The sequence below is a fragment of the Gastrolobium bilobum genome, unplaced genomic scaffold (assembly GCF_033153095.1).
Source record: "Gastrolobium bilobum isolate Gb01-03AN ecotype WA unplaced genomic scaffold, APGP_CSIRO_Gbil_v1 utg94399, whole genome shotgun sequence".
Classification (NCBI taxonomy): Eukaryota; Viridiplantae; Streptophyta; class Magnoliopsida; order Fabales; family Fabaceae; genus Gastrolobium; species Gastrolobium bilobum.
Genome location: NW_026898620.1, coordinates 10078 through 30693, shown reverse-complemented (window position 1 = coordinate 30693; position 20616 = coordinate 10078). Strand labels below are relative to the sequence as shown.

The following is a 20616-nucleotide window of genomic DNA, read 5'->3' as shown; positions in this document are numbered from 1 at the left end:
GCGCTCAAATGACGGTTAGCTTCACTTTTCTCCCACTTCGTGCCTCTTCGTGTGCTTTGCTCATATTTCCTTTTACTCCAATCACTTTCTTCATTTTACATCTGCTATTTTCTCTTGAATTTCTTGCTATTGCACTTCGAGGCTCAACGGAGAACGCTGGGTTTAGTTTCCTTACTCATTTCTTGCATTTTCATCTTCTCTGCTAAATAGGTACCCCAAACACCTCCCCTTCTATTTTATGTTTGTTGTTTCTTTAGGCGTTTGCCCCTATTAGCTTTCTTTGTTTCCCTTTGTGTTAATGAGTGAATGTTGTTAGGTGCCTTTAGGTTGCTCATTCCTCCTTGGGTAAACTGTTGGGTAGTAATTTTTGAAAGAAAGAGTTATCGTTCTCAGGGAACGGGTTGAAATATTTTTCCTTTTATTTTTTTGAATTAAAAATTCTTGAATTGAAATTTAATTGGTTTTTTTTAGAACAAGAGAGTTTTGTAATCTGTATCAGTTATCAAAATGTAATCTAGAAGTAAGAAAATGATTTATGAATATGAAAAGATTTCTGGGTATATCAAAAATCATGGATGACAAAAATATTTGCATTCCTGCAAATTTCGTACAGTGCTACAGCGAGTTTATCTCAATTTCTGAATTACTACGGCAAGTTTAGTTGAATCTTTCCAGAATCAACATTAAGGCTCAAGATCTTTTCCCAAAGCTTCTTGAATCTTTACAGAAAATTATATCAGAAATCACCTTTGATTATCCCTAATCCAAAAGGGTTCATTTAATACTTAACAAAAATCCATTTCCCAATTTCTTTTTGTTGAAATACTCAAGTTTCATTCCCATGAATTTCTTGAGTTGAAAAGTGAAAGAATCAAACGAATGAAAATAAAAAAACAGTAACAAAGAACATCAAAAATTCATCCAATCATTTTTAACATACCCAGAAAAGAAAAGAAATTAGAAACCCATATTCATGTAACGAAAATCAAAGATGAAAGAAAAACAGAAACATGCATTAAAAGATAAAATCAGAAAAATTGTTCAACATAATATCGATCCTAAACTAGAGCAGGATCTTTCTCCACTTGCAAGCACCTCCTTTGATCCTTCCTTCCAGCGTTGTCAGAGCTTGAGATTCTGGATCTTGAAGATTTCAAAGTGAAGAACACACGAGTTTTCTAAAACTATATAAAAAAAATAACGAAGATTGAAATCTTTTTTCTAAGTCTCAGTCTCTGATCTAAAAATCTGATATCTATCCTATTTTTACAAACCACAAAAGGAACTAAAACTAAAAATTCTACACGCTAAGAGCCGTCTATCTCCTTGTCATCCAATGGTTAAAATGTGTTCACTTCATAAAGCTGATCCACGTGCCTTTTCAAAGAAAGATACCTAAAAAATATGAATAATTACAATTATTAGCAAAAATAAATTAACTTGGGCTTGGTTATTTCCTTTTTGAATTGGGCCATATCTCACATTCTTTTAGCCCATTTTCCTGTAATTGTCAACCCAAAAAAATATATAATAATATAAAATAATACAATAATTATATAAATAATTTAGTGCTAACAAAATACCCCAAACTTAGGTAATTACTTGCCCTCAAGCAATCAAGAAAACATACATTCAAAAATAGATTGCTAGCTTAAAATTCACAGAGTCACACAGCAACACATAGTCAATTTTAATAACTCAGTTAAATTTATCAACCATCTATGCAAAACATCACACTTCTTAAAGCATTGGCCAGACTTAATATTAACCAATTCCTACATCAAATTAATCATTCAACTCCAGTCAATCAACAATTATATAAGCATTCAATCAAAAATTCATGCACACTCAAACAGTTGCAACCCTTAATTTAGACTGATTTAATTGACATTCCACTGAATTCCTTTCCAGGTATATTTAATCAATCACACTCTCTCCTTTTTTATAACAATAAGGAAGTTCACTCATTATCATCATGCATGAATGCTTCCAACCTACACTACCATTTAGAAACTTGAAGTCCAATATGCTTCCTCCATCAAAGGGTCTTTAAGGCTTGTAATGAGGCAGGGCTAGGATCTTTGTTTTTCTGGTTACTTGGCTAATTAAGCTGATCCTTAGTGTCTAACTAATCCTCATTACCTTTTTCTGATTTTTTCCTAAACAAGACAAAGGGAAATTACTAACTCTCTTTTCCCTTTTTTATAACTTCTTTCTGAAAAAATCACTTTCACAATTTTTTTACTTTTGCCTTTTTCCTTTTTTTTAAAAAACAGAGAACTCCTTTTATAACATCACTTGTTCCCCTTTTTCTTCGATTTTTTTACCTCCTGATCTTTTTTCCTTTTTCTTTCCTTTCTCTTTTTTACAACCAATTTCCCTTTGCCTTATTTAGCTTATTGTATTTCTGAGCTAATGAGAATTAGCTAAATACTAAGATAGCTATATATAGGTTGGACAAGGGATTTGCCTCATAATATCAGGATACATAATCAGAAAAGAAAGGTCTCAGGCTCAAATATAGGGACTAAGGGATATAATAGAAGGGTGAGGCTTTTGGCTCTAGGCTACATATTCAAAAACAATGCCCCAATCACACAAAAATAGCATATTAGTCATCCAAACAGAGTGCAGCATTCAAAACACCAATACACAATGACCACTCACAAAAGAATAGAGTGTTTAGGTTCAAATACCTCACATAGGTTGTTAATTCAGTGGTTTATCAGTGAATCAGCAAATCAGGGATCACAAAAAATTTTATGGCATGTAAATTGATTTTCAACTTATGTAAATACTGATCAACTAAGTTAGATTCTTAATTGACTAGGAATTAATTTAATTAAATCTGGTTATACTTAAGCAATGATAATGTTAAACATATCAGGTTATAAATCATTTCCAAGTTACCACTCAGGTAATCCAGCATACAAAACAGAGTAAATTTTTATCATTTTTATGCGCCAATCAGCAAATACTAGAAAGATTATTGGTAACAGCATATAATCACAAAATCACCCCAAACTTAAAATTAAGCTGGGTCCTTACAGCAGTACATAAATATATAAAAATAATAAATTGAAAAATAAATAAATAAATAAATAAATAAAGAACCTGGGTACCAACAAGAGATTTCAGCTTTCAGAAAAGGTGTCATTGTTCACTGGATCATAAATCAGTGAATAAAAGAAACATAAAGGGAAATCTGTCAGCAAATGAGTACCCATAAATGTCAGCAAAGAAAATAATTACAGTGTTAGGACAACATGATTATATGATAAAGTGGCAGAAAATGTTATATAAGGAAGACAAATTACAAATTAATAATCATATAAATTGAACCAAATAAGCATGTTTATCCACTTAACATGTAGACAGCCACCAAAATCAGATGGTGGTGTTCACTATGAGCATACATGACAGCATTATTTTATATTCAAAATAGGTAAACATCTAATGTATTCACCCAATCAGAACAGTTTTATTTTTTTTAATTAAGTAATCAACTCAAAAACAATAACCAGATTAAACTGATAATATTTAGATATCCCTAAACAATATACCGAGGAGTGAAGAATACCCAACATCTGCCTGACATGATCATGGATTATCAATATAGAGACTATCAGATCATAGCCTCTATTCTTGTTGGTGGACCTATACCTCCTACTCAGAATATGCCAAGTTTAAGCTTTAAGGAAAGCAAAGACAAGAATATAATTTCTGTTTACCAAGATGGTTTCAACAAAGAAGCTCAATCAATGAGAACAAAATAGATGTATCTCCTAGCAAGGTGTTGACCAATAAAGAATTAAGCTGTTATAACCAAAATTTTGCAGCCAAGTGATAAACTCATAGCAGAAGCATATGACAGAAAATTTCAAGATCAATTGCTCTAAGAATATTTCACTATCCACAAACTCTAATGTCAAAATTGACATGATAATAACCAGCAGCTCCAAAAAAAAAATGAATGAACAGTAAAGAGCACTCTACAAGATTATATTAAAGAATGAACATAGAGTATGCTTTTAGAGTATGTTCAAATGCGTAGCAGTATATCACTTGAATCTGAATAATATATATATATATATATATATATATATATATATATTAGGGATTTCAATCTGTGAGAAGGGGAAAAAAATTGAAAGAAAAGAAAAAATAATAATAATGGTTCGGTCTTGATCAACAACGACCCGTAGGTAGATGGAAGAAGATGAAATGGATAAAAATAGTTTAGAGAACAGGAAACTCAGAGTGAGAAATTGGTAGATGGTCACAGAGAATCAAAAAAAAAAAAAATAATAAAGTTAGGGTTTCAGGACAAAAAAAAAATCAAACCTTTTTTTTTAACTTCAAACAAGGTGAGGGATTTGGTCGAATGGATAAGAACGAGGAAGAAGAAATGATGTTGAATGAGGACACGTATTTGAAACACAAAATCAGAATGAAGAATAAAGAAGAAGAAAGATGTTTTAGCAAAAATGAGAGTGTGGAGAGAGAAAAGGAAGAGTACTATTTTGTATTGGGTAAAGTAGGTGAAATATAGGACTTATGCAGAGGAGTCACATCAATGCTATAGAAAGGTTTTTACAAGCTACTGGATAATCTCAGAGGTGCAGGTAGGATTTCAACATTGAAAATTGGCTCTGCTCATAAAGCACCGCTCTAATCAAAGAATTTTTATTTGTGCCAATAAGAAAAAGCTGATATGTGCAGAGAATGATTGGAGATAAAGCAAAGAGGGGATAAGGGCAAATAAAATAAATAAAAAATAATAATAATAATAGTCTAACCGTTGTCAAATTTGAAAATCAAGATAGTAACTTAACATATGTAGGAAAATTTAATCAGAACCCACAACTGTATCACAAAACATTTCAAGTTTAAGAATTAACACACTACTTTCACACCTCAAATACCTCTCATATTTCCACAGACCAGTCTGCTATAATATAAGGGTTAGCCCAATAGTTCACATAGCACCATAATCACACGGTTTCAACAATGTGTAACGGTTAAGCTATCAACGTGAGTTGATCACCATCATTATACAATCCAACTTTGATGTCTCGTTCCTATATCATTACACAATAAAGAATTGAACCTCAAACTCAATGTGTTTGTCTAAATCACATATCCAACTGATCCAATAAGTTGGGGATCAACTAATTCAGTCGTACACAAATCTGAACTCATCTCTCCAATCCTCACTTATATATTCAACAGTCATGTGCTCAAGTAGTCTACCTAATACACATTGGTTTCCTACTGAAACTAATAGCCTTGTTCTTTAAACCTCAATTGTTGACAACTAGCAGATAAACAATTTAAGTCTCAGAAAAATTAATACCTGGTACTTCTTATCATTGTGCTACCCCAAACTTAAGAGGTTGCTCATTCTCATAGTTCACAGTTCACACTCAGCAATATAGGACCATCTTAACTCTTCAGTCACTTTTTTTTTTAAAGAACAAATTTTTATTGGTTTTAAGAAGACAACACTAACACATGACAAAAAAATTAATAGGATTCAAGCTCACTACAACAAGTTGAAAACTACTCAGAAATGTAAAACTAAACATATCAACAGTTACACACACTAAACTAACTAAGCTACAACAGCCACAATTACACTAACTAATTAATCAACTACACTCTTTTTTTTTTTTGTGTTTCATCCAACATCTAATAAAGAAATGAAAATCTTCTCTTTATTCACATCCCTTGTCCAGTAATGCTTCAGCCATCTAAACTTGATTGGAAACAATTTGATTCTTATCTTGAAATTCAGAATAATTTGTCCTGTATCCAACCAATTGATTATTTTCTTTTTGACCACTTCTTTCATGGTTAGATTGAGCTTTCTTTGAGGCTCAATAGAACTGGCATTTTCATCAACTAGCCTTATCCTATGCATACAAAAAGAAGGGCTAAGGCCTCTAATATCAGCCATGGTCCAACCAATGGCTTTCTTGTGATTTTTAAGCACCTTTAGGAGCTGATTTTCCTCATTATTTTTTAGGGCAGCAGCTACAATTACAGGGAGGGTATTATCTCTTCCTAGAAATGCATATTTAAGGTGAGTTGGGAGTTCTTTCAACTCCACTTCAGGTGGTTCCAAAATGGAAGGTTTAAGAGGTTTGGTGATTCTCTCATGAAGTCCAAGGGACTCAAAATGTTTATCACCAAAGAACTTAGTAGGATAAGACTTCAATGTACATGCATGATCATGATCAGATGCATTATTCTCATTAATTTCAAAAATGGCAGATTCACATGCAGATGCATTTATTTCAAAATTTTCTTTAACATGGGCAGCAACCAAGTGATCAATGATAGATATGGCAGAACAATCATCAACATCATCATCCACATATTTCATGGCTTTAAAAACACTAAAGGTTATAATGTCATCATTTACCCTCATTGTTAACTCTCCTTTTTTAACATCTATCATTGCACCCCCTGTAGCTAAAATTGGTCTTCCTACTATAATAGGAATATTTTCATCAACTTCACAATCAAGGATTATGAAGTCAGCTGGAAAAATAAATTTTTCCACTTTTACCGAAATATTTTCCACTTTTCCTTCAGGGTATACAATAGACCTATCAGCTAATTGGAGAGTTAATGTTGTGGGTGCAGATTTTATTCCTAATTGCTTAAAAATAGAAGCAGGCATCAAATTAATGCTAGAGCCTAAATCACATAAAGCTCTACTAATATACCTATCTCCTATAACACATGGAATAGTAAAAGAACCTGGATCCTCCATTTTAGGAGGTACTTTTGTAGAGACAATGCTGCTGCATTCTTTGGTAAGTGCCACTATTTCAAACTCTTCTATTCTCCTCTTCCTTGATAGGATGTCCTTCATGAATTTGATGGAGCTTGGCATGTGTTGAAGGGCCTCCACAAATGGAATGTTGATCTGGAGTTGCTTGAGGATGTCTAAGAACCTCTTAAAGTGCTGCTCCTGGTTCTGTTTTTGAAGCCTTTGTGGAAATGGAATCTGCCTTGCCCTTGATCTTGGTGAAATGCCTTCATTTTGCTGCATAGGTTTGGCTGGCTCCTTTGGTTTAGGTGCTGATTTTTCTGTTTTGCTAGAATCACCTTGCACCTTGTTGTTTTCTGAATCTTGCACTTCAATTACATTAGGTTCTTCCTCTTCAATTGGTTGAGCATTTTTTTCTGCTAACTTCCTCAAGGTAGAAAGCCTAATAACATGCTCTGGTTGTTCAACCTCTCTTCCATTTCTCAAATGGAGAGCCTTACAAAATTCCTTTCCCTCTTTCCTTGGTGCTTCAGTATCACTAGGAAGAGTTCCCACCGGTCTATTGCTAAGAGAGGATGCAATCTGCCCCATTTGTGTCTCTAAGCTTTTTAAGATTGCTCCATGACTTTGAAGCATGGTCTCATAATTTTGCAGAATCCGGTTTGACCACTGATCATTAGGAAGAGGCTGAATTTCTCCATTAGGCTGCCTTTGCTGATCTGAAGGCATTTGTGAGTTGAAACTGGGTGGAAATGGGACTTTTGGTTGATATGGTTGCTTCCCTCCTTGGAAGGACTGATTCTGATTTCTATTCCCAACATTTTGATGGTAATTTTGGCCCTGATTCTGCCCAAAATTTCCACCTTGTTGCTGCCATCTGCCTTGGTTAAAGTTCCCTCTATTGTTGTAGTCACCAACATAGAAGGCTGAAGAGGGGTTGCTTGGGCATTCTTCAAAAAAATGGGGACCATGGCAAAGTGAGCAGATTGGTGTGGTTGCAGCCACTTGAGCAGGTGGTTGCTGTTTGGTTTCAGCCATTTGCTTGACTAAAACCTTAACAGTGTTATGCAGTGCTGCCATCTCAGCTGCCATGGAAGTGATTTCATTCACTTCATAAAGTCCAGCTGCCTTCTTTGGAGCTTCATCTCTTTGTTCAGGCCATTGGCAACTGTTTTGGCTTATTAACTCAAGAGTCTCAAAAGCCTCTGGATACCTTTTTAACAGAAACATTCCATTGGCAGTAGCATCCAAGTGAGTTTTGCCTTGGTGACTTAATCCTCTATAGAAAATATGAATGGTAGCCCACTTAGCAAGACCATGTGTAGGACACTTTTTAATCAGCCCCTTAAATCTAGTCCAGCTCTCATGGATTGACTCATCAACATACTGTCTAAACCCTGTGATGTCATCCCTCAAATCACACACCTTTGTGGATGGGAAAAACCGCATAAGGAAGGCTTCTCCAAGCTCCTTCCACGTGGTGATGGACTGTGCAGGCAAATCTTCTACCCATTTTTCTGCTGCCCCAGCTAGAGAAAAAGGGAAAAGCCTCATCCTCATAGCATCTGTGGATACTCCATGAACAGAAAAGGTATCAGAGATTTTCATAAATTTTGTAATATGCTTGTGGGGATCTTCCTTCGGTAATCCATGGTATTGAGTCACAGATTGCAGCAGCTGTATCATTCCTGGTTTGAGATCAAAATTCCCCTCCACTCCAGGCTGGACTATACCAGGAATTACTCAATCTAGTGATGGAATAACATATTCAGCAATGGGAATCTCCTCATCCACCATGACTAGAGCATGGTTGTCATTCCCATTGCCATTGATGTTTTCTCCATTAACAGATCCATGGTTTGATTCTGCCATCTTCAAGAATTCAACAACAAATGTGTAATACTGCTTGTTACTGTAATCAGAATTGAATTCTGCAGAAATCTCTCAAGAACTTGAAATTGGAGTCAGTAGATAACAAGAAAAATATGTAAAAAGGAAAAGGAAAGAAAAAGAAAAAGAAAAAATATCAAGAAGTCTAAAACAGAATCACAAAAAGAAAATAAAATCAAACACCGTTCCCCGGCAACGGCGCCATTTTGTTGGGTAGTAATTTTCGAAAGAAAGAGTTATCGTTCTCAGGGAACAGGTTGAAATATTTTTCCTTTTATTTTTTTGAATTAAAAATTCTTGAATTGAAATTTAATTGGTTTTTTTTAGAACAAGAGAGTTTTGTAATCTGTATCAGTTATCAAAATGTAATCTAGAAGAAAGAAAATGATTTATGAATATTAAAAGATTTCTGGGTATATCAAAAATCATGGATGACAAAAATATTTGCATTCCTGCAAATTTCGTACAGTGCTACAGCGAGTTTATCTCAATTTCTGAAGTACTACGGCAAGTTTAGTTGAATCTTTCTAGAATCAACATTAAGGCTCAAGAAGATCTTTTCCCAAAGCTTCTTGAATCTTTACAGAAATTATATCAGTAATCACCTTTGATTATCCCTAATCCAAAAGGGTTCATTTAATACTTAACAAAAATCCATTTCCCAATTTCTTTTTGTTGAAATACTCAAATTTCATTCCCATGAATTTCTTGAGTTGAAAAGTGAAAGAATCAAACGAATGAAAATAAAAAAACAGTAACAAAGAACATCAAAAATTCATCCAATCATTTTTAACATACCCAGAAAAGAAAAGAAATTAGAAACCCATATTCATGTAACGAAAATCAAAGATGAAAGAAAAATAGAAACATGCATTAAAAGATAAAATCAGAAAAATTGTTCATCATAATATCGATTCTAAACTAGAGCAGGATCTTTCTCCACTTGCAAGCACCTCCTTTGATCCTTCCTTCCAGCGTTGTCAGAGCTTGAGATTCTAGATCTTGAAGATTTCAAAGTGAAGAACACACGAGTTTTCTAAAACTATAAAAAAAAATAACGAAGATTGAAATCTTTTTTCTAAGTCTCAGTCTCTGATCTAAAAATCTGATATCTATCCTATTTTTACAAACCACAAAAGGAACTAAAACTAAAAATTCTACACGCTAAGAGCCGTCTATCTCCTTGTCATCCAATGGTTAAAATGTGTTCACTTCATAAAGCTGATCCACGTGCCTTTTCAAAGAAAGATACCTGAAAAATATGAATAATTACAATTATTAGCAAAAATAAATTAACTTGGGCTTGGTTATTTCCTTTTTGAATTGGGCCATATCTCACATTCTTTTAGCCCATTTTCCTGTAATTGTCAACCCAAAAAAAATATATAATAATATAAAATAATACAATAATTATATAAATAATTTAGTGCTAACATAAACCCTTCCCTTTCCTTTTAAGATAACCCAATCCCTTTGTGAGTTTGTCTATTAGGAGTCTTGGTTAGGATTCTCCAGGACAAGATGAATGACAAAGGCTTGGGTTCTATAACTCCTAACTGAGGTGATGGTGATCGAGGTGCAGTCAAGGAAGACGATCTTATGTCTAGCTTGCCCCCTGAAGCAAGGTTTTGGTTGCTTAGGATTGATCGTACCAAAGAGGAGAGACAATAGCTACTTCTTTGAGGATACCGTAGTGGAGAGAGTAAGCTGAGGTCTGTCCTTTCCCAACGTGAACGGGGTCATGCTGAGTCTTCGAACCGAGATATGATTCTGAATTACCCCAGTCCTAAACGAGATGCATCCTTGGTCCATGGTCAAGTCTCATCTTCAGCCCCCAACTGTTCCTCTTCGATGGCACTAGGGAGATCGGTTGTATCTGGATGTCGGCAAAAGAGAGCTCAGTCATGTCATCACCTACTCCTTTGGTAATGAAAATAGAAAAGGTGACACATAAAGCCCTGGCTGCCACATTTTCCACCCTTGGTTATGAAACATGCACCGAATTGTCATTAAACGAGTGCCCTCATCGAAGATCTGCTACCAGGATGGGTTCCAATGATGTTCTGCTTTCCCGTCTCATTAGGGGCCCAGCCTGTCCCATTGAGACTTTTAATGACTAGTCTTCTGGCTCATATGGTTCCAACTTTAGTTCTTTAGAGCTTGGTTTGGATTCAAAGGGCTCAAATATATCGACTTCTTATGCTGACTCCGAGTCTTCTTGTTTTAGGTCATCAACGGTGGTTCCCTCAGCCCAGCTACAAAATGAGTTCCCCTAGGTCTTATGGGAAGTTCTCAGCATCCGTTCTCGTATGTCTATTGCGGAGATCACAGAGCTTCTAGTAGGCAATATTGTCGGGGTAGACCTCATCTCGGCTAGGGCTGAAGAAACGATCTGTGCAGGCTGGGGGGAGCACGAGCTTGACTTCTTCTTTTTTTACCGTGATCTGATTACTAAGATGAGGATTCGGTTTCCCCTTTTCGAGTTCCAAATGGATGTTTTGATCCATCTTCGAGTTGTCCCGACTCAACTCCATCCCAATTCTTGGGCCTTCGTTCGAGGTTTTGAGCAAGTATGTACATATTTAATATTCCTTACTCTGTCAAGCTTTTCTTCTATATGTTTGAAGTGTATACATCACAGATGAGGTCTAAAACCAAAGAGAAGAGGGTTGGGTCACAATCCATGGTGTTGCATCCTTGAAAGTCTTATGTGTCTTCACACAATCTTTCAAGAAGTTTAAATACCAATTTTTTAAAGTATCGGTTCATCGCAATTGCCGACCTTGGTTTATGACCATTGTGGATGAGCAGGGGTAGTTATAAACAAGTTTCCCCTTTATTAGTTCTGGAGGCACTACCTTAGGAAAACAAGGCGGTATCAGACCCCTAAATCGTCGCTTGCCAATGAAGAACGATTGGCTTTTAACACTTCGATGAAATATATGGAAGATTATGCTTGTTATGGAATATTTCCATATCCTAACCACCTACCTAAGGATCCCTTAAAGGATAATTCTCCAATTATCCTAACAATATAAAACAGTAAGACAGCTAAGGATAGAGTCCTTATCCCAACAGAAAGGAAGTTAAATCCTACTACAACTGGGAGATCTACACAAGCCCAAGAGGTAACCCTTATAAATAAGAGGTTAAAGACCCCAGGTATATACTTTTAACCTATTTACTAATACTGCCCACACTGTGCACACACACCCCTTGGCTATAAGCCTATTGCTTATGCGCAGTGATTGGGACCACGACTATAAGCCTAGTATACACTTGATATACACTATCTCTGAGCGCATACCCTACGGTATAGCAATACGGTCTATCCAAGACCGAACATTGGCGCTGTCTGTGGGAAACGACAAATTTCGACTCCCATCCAAGGAGAACACGCGCGGCATCAGCCGCGAGCTCAGCCCAATGAAGGGCTTCAAGATTAAAGCTCGGCCTCAGCCTTGAGCTCAGCCCAACAAAGGGCCTTAAGTTTAAAAGCTCGGCATCAGCCTCGATCTCAGCCTAACGAAGGGCTTCAAGATTAAAAGCTCGGCATCAGCCTTGAGCTCCAAGTCAGCCCAATAAAGGGCTTCAAAATTGTTAGCTCGGCCACGGCCTTGAGCTCAGCCCAACGAAGGGCTTCAAGTTTAAGAGCTCGGCCACCGCCTTGAGCTCAGCCCAACGAAGGGCTTCAAGTTTAAGAGCTTGGCCACGACCTTGAGCTCAGCCCAGCGAAGGGCTTCAAGTTTAAGAGCTCAGCCTCAACCTTGAGCTCCAACTCAGCCCAGTGAAGGGCTTCAAGTTTAAAAGCTCGGCCTCAGCCTTGAGCTTCAACTCAGCCCAATAAAGGGCTTCAAAATTGTTAGCTCGGCCTCGGCCTTGAGCTCAGCCCAACGAAGGGCTTCAAGTTTAAGAGCTCAGCCTCAGCCTTGAGCTCAGCCCAACGAAGGGCTTCAAGTTTAAGAGCTCGGCCACGGCCTTGAGCTCAGCCCAACGAAGGGCTTCAAGTTTAAGAGCTCAGCCTCAGCCTTGAGCTCCAACTCAGCCCAGTGAAGGGCTTCAAGTTTAAGAGCTCAGCCACGGCCTTGAGCTCGGCCCAATGAAGGGCTTCAAGTTTAAGAGCTCGGCCACGACCTTGAGCTCAGCCCAATGAAGGGCTTCAAGTTTAAAAGCTCGGCATCAGCCTCGAGCTCAGCCCAATGAAGGGCTTCAAGATTAAAGCTCGGCTTCAGCCTTGAGCTCAGCCCAACAAAGGGCCTCAAGTTTAAAAGCTCGGCATCAGCCTCGAGCTCAGCCCAATGAAGGGCTTCAAGATTAAAGCTCGGCCTCAGCCTTGAGCTCAGCCCAACAAAGGGCCTCAAGTTTAAAAGCTCGGCATCAGCCTCGAGCTCAGCCCAATGAAGGGCTTCAAGATTAAAGCTCGGCCTCAGCCTTGAGCTCAGCCCAACAAAGGGCCTCAAGTTTAAAAGCTCGGCATCAGCCCCGAGCTCAGCCCAATGAAAGGCTTTAAGATTAAAGCTCGGCTTTAGCCTTGAGCTCAGCCCAACAAAGGGCCTCAAGTTTAAAAGCTCGGCATCACCCTCGAGCTCAGCCCAGTGAAGGGCTTCAAGATTAAAGCTCAGCCTCATCCTTGAGTTCCAACTCAACCCAGTGAAGGGCTTCATGTTTATAAGCTCGGCCTCAGCTTTGAGCTCCAACTCAGCCCAGTGAAGGGCTTCAAGATTAAAGCTTGACCTCGGCCTTGAGCTTCAACTCAGCCCTAGCCTTATCTTCAGGCTCTGAGATCAAAATGAAGACAGAAAATGAGAGATGTGATCCCAATAAACGGATCACACCCCAATCTGAGATAAAAATGAAGACAAAATCGGAGAGATGTGATTCTAGTAAAAAGATCACACCCCAATCCGAGAAGACGAATTTGGAGAGATCGTGATCCTGGAAAAAGATCACATCCCAATTTGAGATAAAAGAAAAATCGAGGCGGCATATGATGTTGGGCTCCTATTCAAGATTTTGGCAACAAAGCCAAATGGCAAAGTTTGCGGCCCAACATGCCAGCCTCAAATTAAAGATCCACCGTAAATGAAGCAGGGTTCAAAATAAGAAAACCACGGCATAAGAAGCCAGGTTCAGATAAAATGTCCACCGCTAATGAAGCGTGGCTCAAAGTAGAAAGCCACGGTATGCGAAGCCGGGCTCAAACAAGACTGGCAAAAAGTCTAGTCCAACAGTAAAGCCACGGTACTTTAAGCCGGGCTAAATTCAGAAAGACAACGATACTGCCTTCAAAAGTGTAGACAAGGCAAAAGCCGAGTCAATTTAAAGAAAGCCATCGCAAATGAAGCGGGGCTCAAAATAAAAGCCTCGGTATACGTATTCGGGCTTAAAATGGAGGAGGCGAACTCCTCCTTCAAGAATCCAAGACTATGGCAAAAGAAGCCAAGTCCATCAAAAGCAAGAGAAGTCATGATATTCGAAGCCGGACTAATGGTTCAAGAAGGCACGAAAGACCTTCCCAAAATTAACATTGGCAGCAAGTCAAATCCAAAAGGGGGAATTCGTAGTAAGAAAATTTGTGCTCCCTAAAGTACAATACACCTTTGCAAAAGGTGAAATCCATGCTAATAGAGACCTCGGTATGCGAAACCGAGCCAAATATGGAACCTCGACACTTAACGCCAGGAAGTGCAAAGTCGGGTTAATTATTAAGGAGGCACGAAATGCTATCCTAAAACTTAGGCGAACGCCTATATAAAAGACTGACTATAAGCCTAGTCAAAACTAAAAAACCTCGGCAAGAAAAGCCGAGCTCAAAGTCAACAAACTCACCACTCAGAGACTTCAAGAGAAAAGAAGCCAATATAAAAAGTTAAACCCAGAAGAGGTAGTCACACCAGACCCAAGACAAGATCATAGTACCTCGGTAGGGTTAACCTATCAATCAAACTTAGGCACCCCAGCAGTCCGAGCTTCCGAACTGCCGGGCTGGGGGACAACTGTTATGGAATATTTCCATATCCTAACCACTTACCTAAGGATCCCTTAAAGGATAATTCTCCAATTATCCTAACAATATAAAACAGTAAGACAGCTAAAGATAGAGTCCCTATTCCAACAGAAAGAAAGTTAAATCCTACTACAACTGGGAGATCTACACAAGCCCAAGAGGTATCCCTTATAAATAAGAGGTTAAAGACCCCAGGTATACATTTTTAACCTATTTATTAATACTGCCCACACTGTGCACACACCCACCCTTTGGCTATAAGCCTATTGCTTGTGCGCAGTGATTGAGACCTCGACTATAAGCCTAGTATACACTTGATATACACTATCTCTGAACGCATACCCTACGGTATAGCAATACGGTCTATCCAGGACCGAACAATGCTATTTTTGATCTGAGTGGGACTGTGAATAAATTTGGAACTGACTTAGATGCCGAGTACAATATGTTATTTTGGTTCAGACCGAGCTTAAGATTTTCTTTTATTGCTATTTTTTTCTGACTTCTCTTTCTTCTTGTAGCATACATAACGGGCCCTTCTTATAGAAGTTCATGACGAAGGATTCCGGGAAAGTGAAGTCGGTTGTAACCGAAACTTCCAAGGAGAAACAAAAGAAGTGGAGGCTTGAGATTTTGGAACACAATCCTTCTGCCAAGGTCATGATCACTCAAACTATGCCTCTGTCGCCTTCTTTTAACCAGACATTTGGGGACGCTGTATTCCTTGAGTCAAGAGAGCTGTGTATGAAGGGGGTTTCTGTCGGGCTTTGTGTCGTGGTCGGGCCTCCTCCTGCTTTGACTGAGAGTTGCCCCATCAGAGCTGACACATTGGCTGCAATGGATATTCATAATTTAATTGTGTTTGAATTTTCAGTATTATTGTTTTTCTTTTGGGCTTATGGCATTTTCTACCCAAAAAATCTGGTATGAACCCTACTAATAATACTGTGGAGATACCCAAGAAAAATTGACAATTCATTTGTTCACAATAAAAATAGAAAGTAGTAGAGTGAATCAAATCTTCTTTCTCATTTTTTTAGCTTCTAATCAAATCTCTTAATTAAATACTAAGAAGTACAAAATACATATGTCATAATAGGGAAGTTTGGTTTTTTTATTAAAATATTTTTAATATGTTTTATCAGTTGTTTATTTTGACTTCAAATTAAAATATAAATTAGAAAATACTTTATTTGTATTCATTATGATTATTATAACGGGTATCATTTAATTTCTTGATATTTTAAACTTATCAATTTGAATTCATGGTGATTATTATAATGTGTATATTTTTTTAGTAAACCAATATGTGTCGTTTGACCTCTTAAATTAAGATTGTCTTATTATATAAAATATCAAAAACACAAAATTATAAATGACATGTGAAAAATAACTTCAATTCAAAACAAAATTCTAATTTCTAAATATCTTATTTCATACAATCATTATTCCATTTTACCCAATATAAGTGAAATTAAACATGAGTTAAGCTTGGGATATTTTCAGATTTCATGAGCGACAGTAAGTTGATGATAATAATGACTTTTTGTAAATAAACTTTACTTGTATGTTCTTCTAATTGAGCCAAGTTAACCTTAAGCAAAAATAAACTAAATTTGGGATTATTGAGAAGAGATGCATGTTTTGAAATATGTGTGTTTTCTACTATGCAAACAGAGGTAAATTATATAACTAAAAAGTAATAAATAAAAATATAACACCTATATCGGTAAAACGTAATATTATTTGTACTATATTAACAATGGGAAATGCACTACTCCTGTTGCTGGAGAAGTGTATTCTCCTGTTGTGTCAGCTCGAATTCCGTGCTTTTATTTTTTATTTTTTTTATTTTCAAAAGTTTGTGGACTCCACCAAATTTTGTTTCTGCTGAAAAATTTCAATCTCTCCAGGAGAGATGTTAAGCCCATTAACAATATACCCAACAATATAAAGGTCACTTATCATGGAAAACCAGTGGCATGTTATTTAGATAAATTATAGCCAGCTCCATGAGAATCAAGAGTGCATTTCTATGTTCACTTCAAAGCTTGAAGGGCTCCAAAGAAGACTTCCCATCAAGGCCCTTTGCAAAATAATGTACCAAGAAATCTTTTATGGAAATGTCCTTGTAGATTGGTGGGTTATCCTCCGAAAGCAGTTCCTTTATTGGACCATAAACCTTTGATGTACCTTCAACTGGGTCAGATGAATTTACAAAGAAGCTTGCTACAGAAATTCTTGGGCCTATGTTCTGTGCTAAGACCCGGTGATAAACACTGACAAACCTGTCATTTGTGATAAGCTGCACCAGTATAAAAGAAATTGATAAAATACTTTTCTCACAAAGCACCAATCGTTGATTTTGTTTTAATTGAATTCAGGTGTTTGATCAGGAAAGCTGTTTATGACAGTTTTATTAAAACCAGACCGGACAGTTGGACCGGTTGAATGGAAAACCGGACTCTCAACCGGTCCAGTTCAATTATTGGACTGAATCTGTAATTTTGAACCGGTTGAAAACCGGGCAAGCAAGACGAGTTGAATCCTACAATTTTGGGATGGGTGGACTTAAACTCAATCACTGTACCAAAACAACTATATTTATTACATATTAATATATAAATTCAGTTCAACTAATCCAACCAATAATTCACTAGTTGGGCCAGTGACACATTAACTCAGTTCAGATTTAATAATATTAGTTTATGGGGGGAAAAACAAAACCGCAGAGAGGAGTTTATCAATTATAAGGTTTATTTAAAACAAAATTTTAGCAGCAGAAATATCAAATTTCAAGAATGAAACCAGTGATTTTAGTTTCACTATAAACACATATTAACAGTATTATAAAACAGTCCTATTACTTTTCATTTTTTATAGTTTTCTAATTCTATTCTCAGCACGTTATTTTAGTAAGAAAACAATTATGACTAGAAATATAGTACTCTTTGCATAGTGGCAAATCATATGCCATATTTTACACGCTTGATAATTTTTTGTCAACCTTTCCCCACCAGGTTTTTTTCCCACGCCTTATGCAACTTTATATAGTTAATTAAGAGCTTAATCAAAATAATAAAATCTTTTACTGATCATGAATTCTATTTTTTTGAATGTATCTTAATCCTTAATACAACTCATGATCTATAAAATGCATACGAAATTCTGAAAAAATGATAATAATTACCTGTAGAAGATCTCCAACGTTTACAACAAGAGCTCCATGTAAAGGAGGAACATTGACCCATTGATTCTCATGAAGAACTTGAAGACCACCAAGTTGGTCTTGTAGAAGTAATGTCATGAAGTTACTATCGGCGTGCTTGGAAGTGGCCATAGTTAATTCAGGTTCAGGGCATGCTGGATAATAGTGCCCCAAAATAGAGATTCCTTCAGCACAATTCAATTCTTTGAGGTAAGAAGGATTAAGTCCTAGAGCCTCTGACAATAACTCAAAGATTGTAAAACCCAAATCCTTTACTTTCTTTGAATATTCAATCGCAATATTTCTGCAAATACATAATCAACTCATCGAGGATTAAAATAATTCAAATAGGAATTAACCGTAGCTGAAATACACTTGTGATCGTGATTAAATGTCATGTGACATAACAACTGTGAAATCTAGGAAACTTGTGGAACTGCTAAACTTCTAGAACAATTTTTTTGCTTGGAACATATATAATTTGGAAAGCTGCAAGGCCAATTTATATAGTTTTCTTATTGTTCGAAAGTGAATAAAGATGTTTAGCTCAAGAGCTAGTGATTGAATTTACGGGGTGAAGGTAGAGATGACAGAAGCACAATTCCTCTAATCAAAAGTCCTATGAGTAATAATCAGGTGTGTGTGTGTGTAAACATGAGGAGATAGTGAATGCACGTAGTGTGTAGCCTTTTGACACTGTTCTGGCCTATATTAAGCCTCTAGTGATGGTTAATAGGTTGCAAAGTGGTTCAGATCAGTAATCTCGCAGGTGGTGGTGAAGTCCTAGGTGGGGATTCTCCCAGGAACACTTATTTACAACATAGAAAATATATAATAAAAGGGGCATGATTAATTTATACCGATTCGCTTTTTGTCATGTCACATGACAAGACCATTTTCCTGTACACACAAATCAAGTGTGGGTTCGACGCTTAAAAAAAAAAATCAAACCAAAATCAGGATACAGCACCGTATCCTCAAGATACGTTGCCGGATCCTTGTTGCAGGAATGAACAGTGTCATTCCTGCAACATGATTCTTATATTTTCCTTAATTTATACTGGTGTATGTATTACATTCAATCTTAATTGTTTATTCCCTTTATATCTAACTAACTTTTTCTAATTTATTAGTTATTTGAGCCATTAAATGCAAGCGGAATAATAAATAAAATTGATATAAGATTTTTTATTCTTATACCCGTATAAGTTTAAATACTTCAGCAGCATGTGCCCTGTGAATAATTTTAAATACTTCTACCCCTAATAAATAAATAACCAGACCTACCATGAAAGATGATCATGATTAACAGGGTTAGAATCAAAATTAGTATTAAACTCATTACCTGCATACTGAAGGCATTTCTTCAGGTTTGGGTGGTTCAGGAGCAACAGCAAAACCAAATGTATCTCTCCAATTAGCAGCTTGGTCAGTAAACAAGCTAAGGTTGGAAAAATACAAAGCTTTTTTCTTTTTATCCCGAGAATAAAACTCTTTTCTTACCTCAGCATCTTGTTCATGAAATCCACGAATTCCATCAATCATCTGATCCATGACACTTATTGGAATTCCATGATTAATCACCTGGAAGAATCCCCACTCTTGGCATGCTGTTCTAATTTTGTCAACTACTTCTTCATGCAAAACTGGGTTTTTGTGTATGTCTTTGAGGTCTATGATGGGGACAGTCAAGTTGGAGTTACTGGCTGAGTTTTCAATATTGCTCAATTTGGCAGAATGGAACATGCGTGGGATCTTTGTCACTCCAGACTCTACAAGACCTTTAACACCAGCTTTTGAATCATCAAAGGCTTTCACTTCAGCTTTCCTGTCATAAGTTGAATCTGTGCCTTCCTCTAACAAGTTTGTGTTTTTTACCACCATTTTGTGAGGAAACTAGCAGAATAGCAGTGTCTGTGTCTGCCTCTAACACAAAATGTAGAATCAAAGCACTGAATAGATAATTGGAAAGAGAAGAATGGAAAAATAGACGAGGAGAGAAGACCAACCCAAACGACAGTCAACGAGGTAAAAGAAATTATATAATTAAACAAAGGGTTCAAGTTTTAACATGTTGTAGGATAGTAGGAGAGAAAAAAAGTAGAGAGAAATTAAATGTGGGTCTCATTTTTTATATTAAAAAAGAAAAAAAAAATTAATTGACACAGAAAATGAATTTGTATAGGAAAAGATGTCACTCTCATATAACATGAGAGTATTATTTCCCTCAAACAAATGTGACAGCTTTCCTTGTTCCACAGGCAACATAGGTGATGGATCTTTTCACGCCGGAGAAATTTGACTTCACATCTCAACCTCCATACGTTTGACTGAATATAATTTATTAGGGATTAGAAATTAATTATGGAGTATCAATGATTTTCTCTATTCACATGTGAAAAGGTGTCTTTCCATGGAATTGTGTGTCAAATTTATTTTTTATTTTTTAAAAAAACAATGGTCCCACCATTTTGTTTCCGTAAAAGATAAGTTTTTAAATTCCTGTGAAATAAGAAAAGTTTTCCCCTAAATTATAACTATTAAATATACAGAGATGAACAATTATCGTAGACAGTAAGACTTCTTATTTTTATATTAGAGTAAAAATCCTTTTCATATATATATATTTGAGAAAAATATTTCTTAAGCAGTTTGAGACAATGTTATAAAATGTTATCAAATTGGTCAGAGTGCTGGATCACTAGGTCATTGGTTTAATCAGTGGGTTAC

At 36.5% G+C, this 20616-nt stretch overlaps 2 protein-coding genes across 2 annotated transcripts; both read right to left on the bottom strand.

The window, feature by feature from the left end:
- Positions 1-5680: 5680 nt before the first annotated feature.
- On the bottom strand, positions 5681-8467 carry LOC133317744 (uncharacterized). Its single transcript, XM_061519623.1, has one exon. It carries the CDS (start codon positions 8465-8467, stop codon positions 5681-5683), a length of 2787 nt encoding a protein of 928 aa, XP_061375607.1.
- Positions 8468-16485: 8018 nt separating this feature from the next.
- Positions 16486-19826, bottom strand: LOC133317745 (1-aminocyclopropane-1-carboxylate oxidase homolog 1-like). Its single transcript, XM_061519624.1, has 3 exons — positions 19232-19826; positions 17869-18190; positions 16486-16983 (listed from the first exon to the last, which is right to left on the bottom strand). Exons 1-3 carry the CDS (start codon positions 19768-19770, stop codon positions 16723-16725), a joined length of 1122 nt encoding a protein of 373 aa, XP_061375608.1. The 5' UTR covers positions 19771-19826; the 3' UTR covers positions 16486-16722.
- Positions 19827-20616: the final 790 nt, after the last annotated feature.

What these genes read in the sequence shown, in the direction of transcription:
- LOC133317745 (XM_061519624.1), bottom strand. Translation starts at nt 19,770, where the DNA reads ATGGTGGTAAAAAACACAAACTTGTTAGAGGAAGGCACAGATTCAACT. An exon ending in GAAATGCCTTCAGTATGCAG is followed by an intron (nt 18,191 to 19,231) that starts GTAATGAGTTTA and finishes ATGTATTTGCAG; the next exon opens with AAATATTGCGATTGAATATT. An exon ending in ACGTTGGAGATCTTCTACAG is followed by an intron (nt 16,984 to 17,868) that starts GTAATTATTATC and finishes ATACTGGTGCAG; the next exon opens with CTTATCACAAATGACAGGTT.
- LOC133317744 (XM_061519623.1), bottom strand. Translation starts at nt 8,467, where the DNA reads ATGATACAGCTGCTGCAATCTGTGACTCAATACCATGGATTACCGAAG.